This window comes from Drosophila sechellia, chromosome 2R, assembly GCF_004382195.2.
Source record: "Drosophila sechellia strain sech25 chromosome 2R, ASM438219v1, whole genome shotgun sequence".
In the NCBI taxonomy this organism is placed as follows: domain Eukaryota; kingdom Metazoa; phylum Arthropoda; class Insecta; order Diptera; family Drosophilidae; genus Drosophila; species Drosophila sechellia.
The window spans coordinates 17162012-17180371 of NC_045950.1; the positions used below are offsets into that span (position 1 = coordinate 17162012).

General features: G+C 47.0%; 3 protein-coding genes across 4 annotated transcripts; 1 reads left to right on the plus strand and 2 right to left on the minus strand.

The window, feature by feature from the left end:
• Positions 1-7: 7 nt before the first annotated feature.
• On the minus strand, positions 8-4729 carry LOC6615306 (protein O-mannosyl-transferase Tmtc3). The gene is made up of 4 exons (XM_002039674.2): positions 4626-4729; positions 2180-3407; positions 1337-2118; positions 8-1276 (listed from the first exon to the last, which is right to left on the minus strand). Exons 2-4 carry the CDS (start codon positions 3291-3293, stop codon positions 392-394), a joined length of 2781 nt encoding a protein of 926 aa, XP_002039710.1. The 5' UTR covers positions 3294-3407; positions 4626-4729; the 3' UTR covers positions 8-391.
• Positions 4730-4832: 103 nt separating this feature from the next.
• Positions 4833-5583, plus strand: LOC6615307 (protein mago nashi). The gene is made up of 3 exons (XM_002039675.2): positions 4833-4850; positions 4910-5178; positions 5237-5583. The coding sequence occupies exons 2-3, from the start codon at positions 4918-4920 to the stop codon at positions 5417-5419; spliced, it is 444 nt and encodes a 147-aa protein (XP_002039711.1). The 5' UTR covers positions 4833-4850; positions 4910-4917; the 3' UTR covers positions 5420-5583.
• A 133-nt stretch (positions 5584-5716) lies between these two features.
• Positions 5717-18273, minus strand: LOC6615308 (membrane-associated guanylate kinase, WW and PDZ domain-containing protein 1). Of its 2 annotated transcripts, none has more exons than XM_002039676.2 (6): positions 17638-18273; positions 14308-15339; positions 8962-9148; positions 6885-8898; positions 6601-6826; positions 5717-6544 (listed from the first exon to the last, which is right to left on the minus strand). In XM_002039676.2, the coding sequence occupies exons 2-6, from the start codon at positions 15083-15085 to the stop codon at positions 6114-6116; spliced, it is 3636 nt and encodes a 1211-aa protein (XP_002039712.1). In that variant the 5' UTR covers positions 15086-15339; positions 17638-18273; the 3' UTR covers positions 5717-6113. The 2 variants fall into 2 exon arrangements, with proteins under 2 accessions (XP_002039712.1, XP_032571104.1); XM_032715213.1 differs by lacking the exon at positions 17638-18273 and adding an exon at positions 15702-15797.
• Positions 18274-18360: the final 87 nt, after the last annotated feature.

The window sequence follows — 18360 nt, forward strand, 5'->3', positions numbered from 1 at the left end:
TTGAAAATTCGTTTCTTGTTTTATACGTATCATTTATTTTAATACACGTTCTAACGTTATTTAAATAAATGCAAGACCGCCAGGCCTTCATACATAAATTACGTAATCTATTTACAAAAAGAATATCAGATCTCACAATGCGAATGGCATGGTACATTAATCCATACACACAAAAATTGTATAAATATCTTCAAAACGAGTATATGATCAAAGAATAACGTTAATAACTAATAAGTACAACGGAATTGTGTGGAATGGACCACATCTTCACTTTGTGTTATTTTTATCAGACTCCGTATGTCTCACAGAATGTGGGAACCTTGCGTTCCACCAACTCAAATCTTGTCTTTTTACATGCTCATAACTGCTATTTGATTTACGCTAGCTTTTGCTACGATCTTTTACGCGACTTATGCGATGGTCGATCCTGGGGCAGTTTAAACTCAAGGGGATCGTAATCCTCATACGCGAGCTTTCGCTCTGGCGCCGACTCAGGTAACTTGTTGATTTTCTGCAGTCGTGCAAGAACAATCTGCAAATGCCTACCGATATAGTCCTCGGCGGGTGCCAAGCGTTGGGCGTACTGCAGGCATGCAGCTGCCTTGGCCAGCCGCTTACGTTCCACGAACACCACGCAGAGGTTGTGCAAGCCCTGAGTGTTGTGGGGATCGTAGTGAAGTATGCTGCGGTAGCACTTCTCCGCCTCGTCCAGATCCTTCATGTGATTAATGTAGATGTCGCCCAGCAGGATCAGGCCTTTAACATGCGACGGATGATGTCGAATCAGTTGATTCAGAAATGGCACCGCATCCAGGGGCCGTTTTGTATCGGCCAACAGCAGAGCCAGATTAAAAAGTGCACTACGAAAGTCTGCCTTTAGGTGTATGGCTCTCTTGAAAAACTGCTCAGCCTCGTCAAAGCTAGACTCGTCCATGGCCAGCATACCGAGGTTGAAGTACACCTTCTCGTTCTGATCATCGTTCTCCAAAACTTTGTACAGCCGAGAACGGGACACCCGGCGGGCCTCCTCGCCGCCCAGTTCCTGGAGCAGAATAGCCGAATTCAACAATGCCTGTTCGTGCTCCGGATACAGTTCGATTGCCTTGTTAAAGTACACCTGCGCCTGCTGGCTCTTGCCCTGTTCTAGGAAAACTACTCCCAGATTGTAGTAGATGTCTGCATTCTCGTTATCATAGAGTAGTGCCTGCTCGTAGACCTCCTGTGCCTGAGCTGTGCGATTTAACTTCATAAGAATGTCGCCACGGTTGATGTATGCCTGCAAAATAGAGCTTTGTAAATATAAGTAGAACTAGAGAAGTACAACTATAAGCCCTACCTGAACATAGTCACTCCTCATGCTAATAGCCTGGCGATAGAGATGATCAGCCTCCTCCAGACGCGTTTGATTTTTAGCTATGAGATTCGCCAGGTTGATGAACACATTCAGGTGATTGGGTGCTATGCGCGCATGATAGCTGACTCCCGGCTTAGCTTGTGGGAACAGAGCCTTAGCCTGAACATAGGCTTGTTCCGCCTCCGCATACCGCTTGAGATTATTGAACGTGCGACCCACATTGATGTGGGCTCCGATGTCATCGGTCTGAATGCGCACGGCCTGCTGGAAGTAGAGCAATGCCTCTTCGAACTTTCCTTCGTTCTCCAAAGCGTGTCCCACGTTGTTGTACAGCTTGGCGTTGCGCTGATTTACATGCACGCCAGACATGAACAGGGAGTATTCTGTATGCCAATCTAAATTGCGTTGATGCGTTTTCAGCGCGTGCGTGAGGAGCAGGATAGCGAGAGAAGCTTGTGTAAATCGTTGCCAGCTTAGGCTTCCACGGCGCTGAAGCTGCTCAAAGCCATAGGCCACCAGTAAGCAGTACCCCATGGATGGCATGTACAAAATGCGTTCTGCCACCACAAATCCCACGGGGAAGAACAGATTAGAGGCTGGTAGAAAGGGCAGCACCATCCAGCCCAGACACATTATAAGAGTCCGCGACAGGCCCAGATTGCGGGTGAAGCAGGCCTTGGCGACCATAGCCCCCAATGCCAGGAAGGTTAGCAAGGTGGTTATGTTGCGGGAATCCGTGAATCCTTGCAGCAACGGAACAGTGCCTGAAATGGAGTTTAGTTAATTATTACTGAGCTTCTTTTATACTTTATGGATATTACTCACCCATTGTCCAGTCGCAGCAGAGCAGCGATGGGCATAACAGCAGCCAGCAGTTCAGGTAAATGAGGTAGCCGTAGGTAAGTTGTCTCTCAGGACTATCCGCTGCAGAGGCTGGATTATCAAACCGCGTAAAGATGGGTAACTGTGAACCCATCACATATACACGACCCACGAGGAGGGCCAACGTGATGCCAACCAGGAAGCTCAAACGTTTCCACAGCGTCGACGATGACCAGCGTCGAATTCCCGAAGGATTCGCCAGCTTTGGCGACTGCTGCTCGGCCCGTTCCTCAAACAGGCGCAGCACAAAATGGCACAGATGCAGTGGCCGTAGTTGATGGACCACGAACAACTCATAGACAACGCAGATGCCGGCAATGGTGATGCCTTGCTCCTTGCACAGCATGGAGGCCAACAGGCAACTGCCAAAGCAGCCAAAAAGCGTCAGCCAATTGGTGCGTCGCGGACAACCCGAGTCGCCGACGGACTTCGCGTAGCTAAGAAAGGCGGCCAGGAAGCAAATGGAAGAGAGCAATTCAGCACGCCCGACGACGCCAGTAACGGCCTCCGTGTGAACTGGATGCACGGCAAAGAGCAGCGAGGCCACGAAAGCGCATGTGTTGAGCTGGGAGACGGATGACGAGGATGAGGCCGAGATGGCATTACTGCCCGACGCGGCACACTGACGCAGCAGCAACCGGCAGACCCGACGCCACAAGAGGCAGACCGACAAGTGCAGCAGCAGGTTGACGAGGTGGTATCCAAACGGCTCAAGTGCATGCAGCAAGTAGTTGAAGCGGAACGTCAGCACGGTGAGCGGGCGATAAGACTTGTGGGACTGCTCCTTGCGCATCGGTGTCCCCCAGAAGTCGTTCAGGAAGACATTGATCAGCGGTGTGTGCGGCCTCAGATCCTTGTTGTCCCTAATTGCGCTGATGTCATCGAAGACCAGCCCGCACTGAGTACTGTTGTAATAGCAGACGATGCAGGCTACGCATATACACAGGAACTCGAGCAGGTTGCGCTGCGGCGAGCTTGTGGCACGTTCCCGCTCCCGTTCCCTCGGCAAAGTGGAGGGTGCATACTGATGGATTCCGGGGTTGGGGTTCGTTGACATGTTGATTTCGCGTTACTTCGTGAAAGGCTTCATGTATCCACAATTGTTCGTTCAGGCGGCGAAATGTTGCATGTAGGGCTTTACCCAGCCACGGTCGGCAGGTCCCTAGATGGCCTGGAAAAAAATGAGAAATTGGGAACACCATTAGTTTAAGTTAACTGTAAGCTAATTGAGTATACAAGCCCCTAAATGCAGGCAACATATTTATATTTTTTGAAAGGGGATTCCCCTAACAACAAACTTGTACAGTAATGTATATGTAAGCCCTTGCATCTTTTCTGGATACACACCCAAATCCTCTTACTTTCCGTAGTCCTTCCTCCGCAACTTACCGATTTTCACCCTAGACTAATTCCTTTTTAAGACAAACTTTCTACCGCTTTTTATGAGCACTTGAAGTTATACAAAGAAGCAAAAACTGATTGCGGAAAAAATCAATTAATACGCAACAAAGTAACTCCTTCCCGGTTACTGTCCTGGTTACCGACTGCACACACAAAAGCCCGAAGTTAACAAAGTTGTAACCCGGGCGGACCGACAGAGCTCCGGATCCGGACTTTGGGTACGCACAAGTACAAGTATGCGGACGGAGAGCGCTTCAGAGAGGCGAAGAGCGCGTAAGAGATTTGTTTGCATAAACTGTTGTAAATGTTGCGGGACCTGGAGCATTACTAGGCGGGGCACATCGGTGGGCAGATGGGCGGATGCCACAATGTTGCACTCAATGCCATCGATTTTCCGGGTGTTCAGTCAAAACAAACCACCACAAGCGAAGTAATCTCTCGTAAAGAGCGAAAAAAGGGGCACAGCTCTAGCGGGAGCTGGAGAGGATTGCATCTCAGCTGAGCGCAACTTTGTTGCACGACCGACATTTCCCGAAGGACGACCGGGCGGGCACGTGCTCCGTTTACCCTTATTCCATTTTCCCGCCAAGAGCGGCACATGCGCGCTCCCGCATCCTTGCACTTTCACTTGCCAGGACGTGCGCTCTCCGTGCTCATGGCTCTCCCGTTTGCCGAGCGCAAATTAATGGCCGTGTGTGTTTTTGTAAAATTACTTTGACCGAGATACGGGGCACTGGAGAAGGATAAGGACGATGGCTATGGGCGCTGGAGCCGGAGAGCCAGCCGCATGTCCTCTCCCATTTTAGTGACATGGACATGGACGCCATTACAACGGCGATGGCCTCGCACACGCACACAATCACACGGCCGCAAACAAACCCGATTTGCCAACTTTGTTTCAATTCGCCAATAATTACAATGTTGCCCTGCTAGTTTCGAGCACCATTTAGCAGAAGGTTTCTCACACACCGCCCTGTCGTTCACATACTTGTTGAGGTAGTTCCATGGCATCCAAAACTGAATTACATTTTAATAAAAATCAGTGCCAAATGCGCGACTTGTACGTGGATTATTGTTGTGTTATCGATACGCCGATAGGCTACCTGCTCTTCCTCTTCCTAGTGAGCCATTCGCAGCGAACACTTATCGATACGCGGCGTTAGATATTTCGTGTGTCTTCCCATCTCTAACGCGTTGTAGTAAAGAAAAAAAAGTGAGAAAGCTAAATTTGATATTTCTCTGATAGTTTTGTAAAGTTACGCTTTAAACTAGAAGCAATCATGTCCACGGAGGACTTTTACCTACGCTACTACGTCGGACACAAGGGCAAGTTCGGGCACGAGTTCTTGGAGTTCGAGTTCCGGCCGGATGGCAAGCTGCGGTACGCCAACAACTCCAACTACAAGAACGACACCATGATCCGCAAGGAGGCCTTCGTCCACCAGTCCGTGATGGAGGAGCTGAAGCGGATCATCATCGACTCGGAGATCATGCAGGAGGACGATCTGCCCTGGCCGCCACCAGATCGCGTGGGTCGACAGGTGGGTTTGCCGCACTTAGCAGCTAGAGCTCAACTAAACAACCATGTGTCTTTTTTAGGAACTGGAGATCGTCATCGGTGACGAGCACATCTCGTTCACCACCTCGAAAACGGGATCATTGGTGGACGTGAACCGATCAAAAGATCCCGAGGGCCTGCGATGCTTCTACTACCTGGTGCAGGATCTCAAGTGCCTGGTCTTCTCACTCATCGGCCTGCATTTCAAGATCAAGCCCATATAAGCCTTCGCCTACACCTCATGCATAGCCTATTTATCGGACACATCGTATTTTATAATGGAACTTCTTGTAATACTTGTAATTGTAGCTATACCGTTGTACTTTTTGGTACAGTTTGCAGAGAATAAAAAAGGAGTTTGCCGTGAATAAAAAAGGATTGGAAAATACATTCTTTTCAAAGTCTGGTGTACAGTCTAGACTGTGCTTTAGAACCAAATAGCAGATCTACGATGTAGTAGCTGACAACAAGTTTAACAATAATACCCAAAACAATAGTAAACCATTTAATTTTTGATGTTATAATGTGTAGGTATATTTGAATAATATAATTTAATATCTATTGTTTTTGAATAATATACATACTCGAGATAAAAATTTAAAGTCCTTTACATTTGTACAATTCGTATATGTCTAAAACAGCTTAATCTAAGTGATTAATATCTCACAAACTGGCAAATTGTCTTTACGTTTAAGTACAAGCAGTAACTTAGCCTAAGATAATAATCGGTATCTTAAGAAACTGGAAAAAATACGCACTCACAAACGGTTTTGAGACTTGCAAAGGTTTTGGCTTACATATGCTACTAAATTCAGTCTTTGGGGTGAGTACTTTGCTAGCGAAAGTACAAACTAAGGGCCTGCAGGCGATGCAACACTATAGAAAGCTCTTATAGAGCCGAATGCGTAGGTCTCAGAGTCATAACTGTGGCTGCTGGTGCAGAGCCAAAGTGGCTGAGATATTGTTACTGGGTCGCTCCAAATAGGTGCCATGTCCTGGCATGGGCATTGACATTGGCATCTCCAGATGCTGGTGGTGATGATTCAGCTGCGCCTGCTGTAAATGCTGCGGAAGTTGCTGCTGGTGGGAGAGTTGTGCCTTCAGGAGACTGGGAGATGCCTGCAGCGGAGTGTTGCTGGACACACCGACGCTACTGCCGCCAGGACTGGGACCACCCTCCTTCAGCGGAACGCCGATAGTCAGGCGCACATGAAGACCAGACTCCTTGATGAGATTCACTACATCGCCGTGCGACATGCCAGCTATCTCGATGCGGTTTACTGCCACAATGCGATCGCCCACTTTGAGCTCCCCACAACGATCCGCCGGACTGCCAGGTATAAGTTTCCCTTAAAACGTTGATATGTTAGATAAATTGAAACAAAGTCCAAAGTTAGTGGCATACCTATTGTCGAGCCGTAATAGTGGTTCGATGATGAAATGATTACAAATCCGAAGCCCTCGTTTTCATGCCGGCTGACAATCACATCATAGGGATAACGACGCAGTTGTGTGCTGACTGGCGCCTGCTGCAAAAGCGGAGTTCGACGCCGGCGAAGGATCATGGTAACCTGCCCGCGTAGCGCCGATTCTCCCACCAAAGAAACCACTTTGTGGTGCGACGAATTAAGCTGAATTAAACACGTGAATTAGCCATAATTTAACTAATGTGTGCATAGGTTAACGTACCACGTTGATGCCGTCAATGCTCAGGATTTCATCACCCGTATTAATGCGCTGATCCTGATCAGCGGCGCCACCAGGCACTATGTGGCCCACAGTAACCTGAGAGCCCTCCTCGGTGCCGCCGACTATGCGAAAGCCGAAACCCAAAGCCTGGCGCTCCAGTGTAACCTCAGTCAACTCGCACTGGTCCGCGTCCTCGGAGACGTCCAGCAAGGCTCCGTTTCGCCAGCTTGGCGAATGCTGCATCTGCTGCTGCTGCTGCGGAGGATCCAGGTTGGCAAAGCCCACACGCCTACGATCGCTGAGTAGTTCGTTGACGCGTCGTTGGATTCGTTCGTTTTGAAGATGCGCCGTCTGCAGCGGCGAGTACTGACCAGTGGTTCCCGACATGGCAGCCTGCTGAGCCTGGACAAAGTATCCAGGGCGGTAGCGCTGCGCCTGGCAGTCGTAGCAATAGCAAGATTCGTGATGAGCCAGCGGTAGGGGAAGGGGCTGCATACTGGGCGGCATGCCGTAAATGCCACCATTAGGATCTCCCTGAAGCGTCACTTCCGCCAGACGCTCGGTCAGACGGCTAATCTTGGGATATGGATCCATATAGGGAATATCGTCCAGCTCCTGCAAACTGCTGTTCGACTTTCCTTGGGTCTGCAGCTGAAGCGGTTTCCTCTCCGCGGCAGCTGCACCGTCACCCTCGTCGTCCACCTCGTTGTTCGGCGATTGAATTTGAACCCGTGACCGTCGCGTGTCCACTAGTGGTGTCTTTGGGCGCATGGGTAGCACCTCCTTCACCTGGGTGCTGTAGAGGTCTGCCGTGGGCGTCTTGCTGCGGAACAGGCCGCTGCCCACAAAGTTCTTTCGCAGCTTGGCCACATTACCCACCTGGTTAAGTTGGGCGAGCGTGTTGTTGGCCGGCGGATCCGGTGGCGTTCGCTGAATCTTCACGGCAGTGGGCGTTGTCTGGCTGCACTCTTTGAGAAGCTCTACCACGTAGAAGTGCGGCTTGTTGCGCACGTTCAAGCCATTGATTTCCAACAGAACGTCACCCTCCATCAGCTGGGTGCAGCAGTTGCGATCGAGAATCTTCTTTACAATCTGACCACAGGCGGAATCGGCAATGGTGAAGCCGAAACCCATTGAACCCTTCATGATCGAAAAGGTATAAATCTCGGGTTTCTTCATTAGAATGAAACCACTGCCGGAACCGCTGGCTTTCTTCGCTCCGTCGCCGGACAAATCCAAGAAGTTGTAATTGCCGTCCATGTTGAGGCGTCGCTGCTTGTCCGACTCCCGTCCGTCCACCGCCATGGTGGTCACCACCTCGGTGTTGGGATCATTCGGGTCAAAGGGCAGCGGATATCCACGACACACTTCAAGGGCTGCCCTCTCGCCAGGCAGAATCGACTGAAAGATATTGACCATGTCGTGGTGCGTGTAGCCCAACACACATGTCTCATTCACATAGACCAGAACATCTCCCGTCTGCAGCTGGCCATCCAGCCAAGCAGGTCCGTTTGGCACCACTGTCTTGATCTGCAGAAACTCTTCCACATCCCCACCAGCGCTCCCGTCACTTCCCACAATCGTAAAACCCAGACCGCGGGATGACTTCAGCAGGGTAGTGTTGATACGCTGGCCCTGCAGCTCGGCGGGATTCCGGGTGAACTTGTACGGCAGCTTCATTGGACTTTCATCCTCCTCCTGATCGTGCGCTTCTGCCGCCTCTGGGGGCATTGTTTCTGACAGCGCAGTGGGTGTCTTGGAGCGCTGTTCCTGATGCTGTTGTTGCTGTTGCATCTGCTGTTGGCTCTGCTCGGCCGCCCGTCGCTTGGCCTCCAGCACTGGGTTCTCGTACTGCGTCCGCCGATTTACATGGTCAATAAAGTACATTCCATACATGGAGTCCTCGATCTTCTCCCATCCGTAGGGAAGCTCGTCCTCGCAGCAATCCTCCAGGGACTTTTTCTGGTACTTGGAGAGCCGCGGATCCAGCCAGTGAGAGGTGCCAGTGTTGTGACTGTACGGTACAGTATAAGGTCAATATATATCTTTCTAGATTCTTAGGATGTATTATACTCACTCGATGAAGTAGAGCTCGCCGCGTTCAGTGTATGCTGTTTCCCATTTGGGCGGAAGTGGTCCCAATCCATCGCCCGGATCATCGTGGCTCTCGTGGTTCTGGTGCTGGACATCTCCAACTCCGCACTCGCTGCCAAGGCTGCTGTCCCCCGTCTCCCCGTTGTAGTAGGTGTTCTGCAGCAGGTTCTCTGTGGAATATATGTAACATATTACTGGATTATTCAGTTAATCAGTACACAAACCAATCACCAAACCCAAATCGTTCAATGAACCCCTCCTTTTACAGGTGGCATTTTGAGCTGGTGAAGTTGATGCTCAGCCAGCCGAAAATAGTTGGTGTGGTCTTTTGAAATTGAAGCACATAGACAATGAACCCCAATCCCTAGTCCGCATCCCCCAGCCCATCGTCCAGCCCAATCCCCGCCAGCTCTATTGGGAGTCCGGTGAAGCGTGAAGCGTTTTCGATTGGGGCAAGCCAGAATAATAATTATTATTAGCAGTTGCCAGTTGGTGGCAGACAGGCTCTGGTTAGACTGTGACCTACTTTGCTGGCCCACGAGATGGCCAGTGGCCACAACGAGTAGGCACTCACTCACTCACAGTCCCCAATCAAGTCGGATGAGTAATGGGGAAATGTTAATTATGGCCAAGCGAAAGAAGTAAATGAGTGGCCTATGCTTTTAGCCAAGTTGGCCTTGGTAATTTCGCTTGGCAAGCCGCTAAGAGATGATTAGAAGATAAGCTCCAGCTATGAGTCAGGTTTCCTCGAAATCGTTTCCGAACTAACCATTCAAGAACTGAAAATTATCAGAGTTGGATTAACATATGCTGATAATGCATCGTTGCTCATTAAAAGAGTGGATGTAAAGTTGACGTTAGACGTTTTTTTAGACCATGCGTCGTTAACCCCTTTAGAGGTGCATGCTCCAACCCAGATATACATATGTACATATATAAACACATCCAGAGATAAAGCCATGCGAATAGGGCTAATCGAATGTCGGGAGTGCCGGAGAGCCAACGGAGCCAGCGGAGCATCATTCAAAACGTATTGCGAATGATTTGCATAGGAAGATGAATATTTATGCCAGACACTTTCAACTGGAACATGGAAGTGGAGTATGGAGATGGGGCTGGGCAGGTGACACGTCTTTAAACGGTAAAAGCGCCATCGCTCCCTGTTTGCATTGGCTCCAAAAGAGTGGGACACAAATGGAGAGAAGCTCGTTTGAATAGCTACACTGAGCAAAAAGAAGTTTGAACTTCAATTGATAACTGCATTACAGTGAATACTATTAAGTGTCATTAAGATTTATGCTAAAAAATTAGTTTTTGTTATTATTATTATATTTGTCTCTTTAATATATAGAGTTAATAAAAATGATTGAATATTTTCCGAGTGCATTTCATAAGTTTATGTTGGTCTAGTCTGCAGAATTCATAGAGTGTTGCCGAGCAGATTTCTGATGGGGAAAACGCTGCTGGCTGAACGAAATCGAGTCTCCCACCCACCCATCATCCCATGATCCGGCACCCACCACCCACTTCGTTTTCCTTCGCCGCTTCGTTCGCAACTTCATTCGACTGCATTGTGTAAATATTTGTAGAATGCGAGGCGAGAACGAGAGGGTATTTGATCAGCAGATGTGGCACAGAAATAATGCTCACAGCTGTATATGTGGAATGTACCAGGGGGCTTCTCTAGAATCTGAACTAAATGCTGTTTACCTTTCCATACCTTTCCCAGTCTGGACAACCCGTGTATCTCCTGCTCTTGGACAAATGCATATATGAAGGCAAATATGTGCCACACGCTGCTCCAAATTTGCTCAACATGATTTCTTATCTGCACCTAGCAGATAAGCTAAGCAAATGTGTGTTCTTTTCTAATGAAACAGAACGTAAGATCGCCAAATGTAAGGATTGCAAAGCTTTTTCTAGGTTCCAAAATCGGAATGGCACTAAAAGACCTTCCTTTGTAGCAACGCCGCTACTTAATCTATAAAAAGTGCTCACTCGCCCCAAAAAGATCGCATATCATGCAGTCCAAGCAGGCAATCCAAGTGACTCATCTGCTGGGAATGTTGGCTCGCATGGATCTTGAAATTGAAAAGATTGGATCGAAGAAGAGAAGCAAGACTTTGCGCTACACAAAGCGTGTCCATTACTCATAACAACAGGGATTGCCGTAGTCCGTGTGTCGTTGATGATAATGATTGACGTGCGATTATTTTCCAAGATTGTGGCTAATTGCACGCGCGGTTTTCGGTAGAATCGTTTAGCCCAGATCCTATCAAGACAGCTCAATCTGAACGCCGAACGACGATGCATTAATGCTTCGGTAGATGTCTAAAAATAATTAAAACAAAACACAAAGCACGAGCCGCAGCGCATGGAACTCTTGGCCAACATGTGGTACACCAATTGTAGCAGACACAAACAAAAAATCACTGAGTTACGTGGAGTTGTACACAAAATACGCGCCGTCAGTTCATTGACTTTGACCCAAATGGAAAACAAAAGTCGAAACGGAAAGCTACGCACGCGTCTTCTGTGGGGCTACCAGGGTCACGGGGGCGTGGCAGGTCATGGGTGGAGCCCTAGGGGGCGTGACGGCAACAGCGCGAGCAGCCCAAGTACCAACAGTTATTATTTCGCCTGCCCAAAAAGCGTTTGTAGTTAACATTACAATTAGCTAATTGCCAATTTTACCCTTAGTGATTTTAACTAATTTAGCTAGTAGTATTAGCATTCACTTTTAACTACTTATTTCTAACTGTCTCAAGTAATCCATCACTGATCTAATAAAAGTTAATTTATGTGCATTTGAAACACACACCTTTGTAAGTTGTCTTCTCAGATCGTGTCACTTGGCACGATTTTTTTCGACAAGTTCAGATTTCAAGGAAATCGTTTTCTTAACTGAAAAAACAGAGAAAGTCGGTGCCTTCTACCTTCTGTATTCTTTTTTTTACCTATTTTACTTAGCACTGAGTTATATAAATCTGCTATATTTACCCTGCACAGTTTATAACCGCAGCTTTCTCGATTTCTTTGTGATACAAAGAACTTTTAATTGGCAAGTTGAGTGAGTGCCTCATGTCGCTGCAAACTTTAATTTGTGTAATTCCGGTGTAACGTCAACATAAATTAGCCAGTAATGAGATGCTTGTTCCGCCGCTTTCTGACCCGCTAGATTCATTCTGCTGTCCAGTGCAATTTCCCGAGTTACGCAATGTGCATGCCATGGTATGCCCCTCAATTAGTTGTCCAACTTCTCATGTAGCGCGTCCATTGAATGCACGAATCCATGGCAATTACTTCGCCCGCATTGGAATGCTGAATGACTCCTGGCCGAAGCACTGCGGTCAAAGACCAGGCCACTCAATTGATGTCATCGCGTCTACCCGACCCACTTGAAATGGGCAAGTTAAGTCAACGTCTTTGTTCTGGGGTTTCCCCCTGTGTCATCTGTGACGACTCCTTCACGGACTCCCTGCCTGCTCCACCTGATGATAGCATCTAATTGGCATTGCTGCTTCGTTAGCTTGGCTCACATGGCACGCCATAAACTAGAGTTACCCTGCCGCTGTCGCAATCAAGAAATTAATAATCGCAACACATGATGTGCAGGGGGTGACAGTGGGACAGTGGAGCAACCTGAGGCTCCAAGGCGACCGAAGGTTCTCGCCACATCTCCTAATTGCCACTGACGTGAGGCGTGAATGATAAGCAAGATACAATGTGCGGCTGCTCCAGGTGGGTGAGTCCAAAGTCGACGACGAGTGCGAGTTCGTTGCCACCACTTGAGGCCATTGAAACTCCTGGGATTCCGGGCTCCAAATAGCAACCCTTTGGCATTCATCTGATAAAATCACACCCTCTCCACTAATTGAGTTGCTCAACGCAGACGGCCTCCCCAAAAAGTGAAGCTTACCACTTAACAATGGGCCAGAATGGCAAGGGGAACAGATGATTCAGTTTGAGATACATACTAACCAGCTAGCTTGCCCAACTTCCGAAAGCGATTTCCCATCTACACCTAGATGGTGTTGTCCAAAATATAAATACGTATACTTGCTGAGTGGGTTGGGTGTTTCTTAAATGGAAGATGATGTGAAAAACTTGATGAGTGCTTAGAAACACTAACAAGTTAATATTCGGACTGAGACTTTTGCACTTATAAGGTTATGAAATTCTTAAAATTCATTTATACTCGCATGTTTTAGGCGCTAGTTAGTCAAATTCAAGTATGGATATCTTGTGCTTAAAACGTTCAACTAATGATTTGGTCGAACATTTAGACTCATTTAGCCCCAATCACACCTACAAGCGTAACGACGATCGAATATACATACTATTAAATTCCCACATCATCTAGACCGCCAATTATTAAACCCCCCCGCACACACATGCTCCAAAATCGAGGTCGCTGCGAAAATAAACCAGCTTTCTGGGTTTCATTCATGAATGTCGTCTCTTACGATAATTCACTCGCGAGACAATGCAGCTAGTCTGGGTTAGATGCCAAGTGGATCGACCAGGTTCATGGGGCTTCAACCGCGCTGGGAAAATGATGACAGGTGTGGATTAAATGAAACGGGAGTAGAATAGCCGACAGTTGAATGGACAAGACAAGAAGGTGAAACCGAGTGTATTATTGAAAGTGCGGCACTTAGTCCTTAGTCCAAGAACTGGCGAAGAACGAAGACCCACAACCAACTCTCGGGTTAACAAGAAAGTGGGTTTTGTTTTACCAATGTTAGCCCAATGATATCACTTCTTCCCAGGCACGTGGCCATCCAAACTTCCACCCTGCTGTTTGCTTACTTTTGGTTTATTTTGCTCCCAACTCCCCGCCGTGAGTAGACTAATTTTGTGGCACTACAAGTGCATTTCGAGTTGAAACCGAAACCGAATCCCAAAATGTGTAATTGAAACTGAAACGAAAGTGGGAGTGGAAGTGGAATCATAGCCATTGGCCATGTGTGGGCGGAAATGAGTCACTTGAGACGAACGCCCTAAATTAGGTTCAAGAGCTGCTCCGTTGCAAATTAATTTTAATATTTTATTGGGCGAAACGAAAATGGAAATTCGATTTGGAACACCGGCGCGGCAAACCATCTACATAATTGATAGCATCATGCGACGTTGAATTAGTTGAGTGAAAAAACACAGAAATTTCATGTATATTACTTATTTAGAACGCATTAATTAAGTGAAAACACTTTATTGCATTCATTTTTAATGAATACAATTCACTTTTCATAACTTATTCTTAATCAGAAATTCTTGCTCAAGGTAAAGTTTATGATTTAAGTAGAATTTCTTGAGGAATTTGCCTTACCCTTGCTACCCTTGAGAATGCTGCTGGGTGGACCGCCTCGTCCGGTGGCTGCTCCTCCGTTGACTCCGTTGCTGCCAATGCCATTGCTTGGCAATCCGGAGATGAACTGATTATGCACCGACATCTGGCTGTTCAGCGAGGAGGTGCCACTCAAGGAGGCGACATCCTCGCGCGAGGCTGAATTCCCAATCGCTGCTGAGGCGGATACGGCGGATTTCTTGAGTGCCGGCGGCGGTGGCGGACGAAGATGATGGCCACCTGGTGGCGCTAAACCGCCAGACTTCTCCCCGTTCCCAGTTCCAGTTCCATTGCCATGGCCATGCCCAATCCCATGCCCGCTCCCCTTTCCGTTACCAACCACATCTGTGCCAACCGAGGACAGTGTCTGGGAAGCGGCTGCCATTTCGCCGGCATCGCCGGCATCGTCCACATTGTCGCGGCTGCAATTGAATTTTCTGCTGCTTCCGTTGGCAAGGCTAGAATTTAGATTCGAGTTTCCGTTAAATGTTGCAAAACTGGTCGCAGCGGCAACAGGATGAGGATGTGGATGTGGATGGGAGTGCTGGTGTTGGTGGGAAGCATTCAGAGGCGCCAACTGTTGCGGCTGTTGCTGCTGATAGAAGTGATTGCTGTTGAAATGCTGCTGCTGCTGCTGCTGTTGTTGCTGCTGCTGCAGCATTAGGTAATCGGTGGGAGACTTGGCGGTGGCCACGCCCCTGGCCGCCACACCTGCTCCTCCGCCGGCTGTGGACGTTGTCGTGGCCGTGATTATTGGCATTTTAAGCCGGCTGGCTGCCTGGTTTTGTCTTTAGCTGCGATCACGCTCTCTCACACAGTTGAATTGTTTTCAGGCACTGGCGCTATTTGGCTCCATTGCATTTGAGTTTCGTTTATTTAATACTTATATTGATTGTCTCGGTTGCGCTTTGTTTCGCTTGTCTGCGGGAATGTTTTAGATAAACTTTGAACGCTTCTTCATTTTGCCGTTTAAATAATTGTTATGTCATTGAGCTGTCATTCCGGTTCGGGCAGCTGCAAAACAGAACAATCAAGAGGGAAACCATTAATTAGTAGTATGCAAAGTAATATAAACAATTACCATGTCTATGGGCAATAGTAAACATCACAATAAACATAAGCAATAAAGAACGCTTCAGTTCGATTTGCAAGATACAAAAATGTGCGACTTATATCAATATTTGCTAAAATGTATTTAAAATTGTGATTTTAAAGCCAAATATTTAGCAACCCAATAGTAACAGCTGAGTTCCTTAAACTGAAATCTTAAGAGACTGGGAACTAAAATCGCTAGAAGATCTGCGACACTTTATTATTATGAAATTCCTTAATCCCCGCAACTTAAACTGCATGGCATGAAAATCAGCGCCACATACTTTGAATATCCAACATTGCTGGGAGGGAGCAGCTCGCTCTCCACCTCCAAACCGCCAAACCAAGTCCCAGAGCCAACTATCCAGTTAGACAGCTCCGGGCCAAACAAGCGCATTGTTCGGTTGCTTGGTCCAGACTGCAGTTGCAAGTGGGGCCAATCAGCAGATTGTTCAGTTAGGCTAGTCAGTATCCATGGCATCCATAGCACCACAAAAAACCCCTCCATTGTTGACATTGCAATTTAACGGCGAGCTGCTTCGACTTTCCCATGCCAGACGCGTAGTTATAATTATTTTTGTGTGCATTTCATGGCGAGGTTTATCTTCAATTTTCGCCACTTAAAGCCATTTTTTGCAGTCTTCAAGTGCGTTTAAGAAAACAGGCTCGGGTTTATTTGGATCCATATAAAAAATAAACAAACTTTCTTTGTTTAATTTGGTGCAGTTAAACTTTTGTGCCAACTAGTTTTAATACAAATTATATTTTCAGAGCAGATTGAAGCAATTTCGCCACTCTCGCTACTTTTGAATATGCATTTATAAGTATTTCAAAATAAAAGAGCTGGTTTCCCCGCTGGAAATTTTAAAACGTTGACTCACGACACACAAACAATTATGAGCGCGGGGAAAAGAACAAGAAAATTAACTGTGCGAAAAAAGGGGCATCAAACACGGCAGCAACATAAAGTTCCTCAAGCGAAAAATTTACTCCAATGAGAAAGAAGGCACAACGACGATCGTCGAGTGGATGGACGCGGCATGGAGGTGGCCACAGGGCAGGGGGAGTACTTGGTGAGGCACACAGCGAGCTGCGGGCACCGCCAAGCCAAGAATTCCAGAAACCAAAAACAAAACAACGACGGAGAGAAACAAGTTTTTCAGAGCATGCCAGCAGATCGCCAGAAAACCGAAAACTGAACTAAGAACTGAAAACCGAAAACCGAAAGGCAACCCCCACAACTGCACAAAGGAAATAGTATGTTGTCCCTTTTATGGATTACGATTTGATAAGGATTTGGGGAGTATATGTCTGTTTTCTATGTCCCATAAATATAGGGATATTCCTCTAAAAGTACAACTTCCACTGCTTGTTTCTTTCAGTGCAGGGACACGTAACAGGAACGATCTGCGATGATGGTAGCGATGGTGGTTGCTCCACTTGCCACACAGAGACCCTTCGCAGACCGCAAATGTATGTGCCCAGCCACCACCTGTCGTTTGGTGGACAGCGAAACAAAAAAATGAGCATTTCCCATTAGAGAAAAGCCGCGAAAGGAGCGGCAAGCAAAGTTGTTTGAAGGCAAGGAAGGAAAGGAAAGGAAAAGATCGGGCCACTTTCGACAAACAGGCGGCGCACGACCAGAAAAAATGCCTAGTAACAAATGGCAATCAACAAGGGGGCGGCTATGGAAAAGCAAGTGAAAAGCGAATAGTTAAGGCCACAATTTCACTGCACGGGGAAAATTCATCATCGGCGTTTATGGGCGCCTGAGGTTTTCTGCGAAGTGAGTTGCATTCATATCCCAATGTGGTTATCATGGTTTTTTTCATATTTTAGTAGGGATTTGATTGCATGTGGATATTACCTGTTAGCAAAAGAAAGTCTTAGCTGATAATAATCAGTTAATACTTTATAACCAATGTTATACTTGTAAGCATAGATAAAAGCATGAAGCATTCCTAAGAAACTAGCAAGTAAACAAAATCATATTTTTTCATGCAAATTGATCGGCAATCATGGAAACTAGCTTTCAACAGTCGAGTGCCAGATACATTAGCAAATATTTATCTTTTCACGCACGCCTCGCTAATTGCCATCGATCAGAGATAAACTTTCTATCGGGTGAAATGAAGCAAAGTGGTCAATGCCATGGGCAGAAATTGGAAAAATGTCAATGAGGGGATAAATAACATTTTTTGTCACTTTCAAAATTCGCACCTTGTTTATTTCTGCTTTGCTTATTTATTTGGCTCGAACACGAGTCGAAAACGAGGTATCGATGATCAGTTTTGAGCATCCAAGTGTCGAACACTTTCCATTTTTATGGTGATTTTCGTTGTTTTTCTTTTTCGAAAACGCGTAGTTTCGAACACACATGCACATACACTTGTCAACACAACAGAGATATGCGGTGGCACTTGTTAACTGTGGTATTATGGCCAAGTTTTTGAACTTGTTGTGGGCCAAAAACCTGCGACGATATGTGAAACGAGTTGCTCGTTTTCCATTTAACGCTGCATTCAATTGCAATTCGATTTTCCCGCAACGCGAACCGCACTCCACGGAATATCGAAAACAAATGAAAACTGAGGTGGCGCGTTGAGTTGAGTTGGAAAACCTGTTGCTGCCAAACGACGCACACAGATGCAAATGCTTAGCGACAACAAGCGAATGCAGTCTATTTCGTCCTTTAAAGGGCACTGGAAAGTCTTCACTATTAAAGTAACACGAAATCTTTAGTTTAACGTTTGTCTCAACATTAATTGTAAATTAATGGGAAACTAATTAAAAACACGAAACGAAAAACAAAACAGAAAACAAAATAAGGCGACGCTCAACACGACTGCTTCGCAGGCAGTTATCGACTGGTGCTTATCGGTGGCTATTCACCACACCTAGTATGACCACACGAGCGATAAACTTTGCTTGGCGCCATTATCG

Excerpts from the sequence above, each read along its gene's own strand:
- LOC6615306 (XM_002039674.2), bottom strand. The coding sequence starts at position 3,293 with ATGTCAACGAACCCCAACCCCGGAATCCATCAGTATGCACCCTCCACT. Across the intron at positions 2,119-2,179 it reads CTGCTGCGACTGGACAATGG|GCACTGTTCCGTTGCTGCAA; the intron begins GTGAGTAATATC and ends ACTCCATTTCAG. Across the intron at positions 1,277-1,336 it reads TGAGGAGTGACTATGTTCAG|GCATACATCAACCGTGGCGA; the intron begins GTAGGGCTTATA and ends TCTATTTTGCAG.
- LOC6615307 (XM_002039675.2), top strand. The coding sequence starts at position 4,918 with ATGTCCACGGAGGACTTTTACCTACGCTACTACGTCGGACACAAGGGC. Across the intron at positions 5,179-5,236 it reads CAGATCGCGTGGGTCGACAG|GAACTGGAGATCGTCATCGG; the intron begins GTGGGTTTGCCG and ends TGTCTTTTTTAG.
- LOC6615308 (XM_002039676.2), bottom strand. The coding sequence starts at position 15,085 with ATGCCAATAATCACGGCCACGACAACGTCCACAGCCGGCGGAGGAGCA. Across the intron at positions 9,149-14,307 it reads CATTCTCAAGGGTAGCAAGG|AGAACCTGCTGCAGAACACC; the intron begins GTAAGGCAAATT and ends TATATTCCACAG. Across the intron at positions 8,899-8,961 it reads GGCGAGCTCTACTTCATCGA|TCACAACACTGGCACCTCTC; the intron begins GTGAGTATAATA and ends TGTACCGTACAG.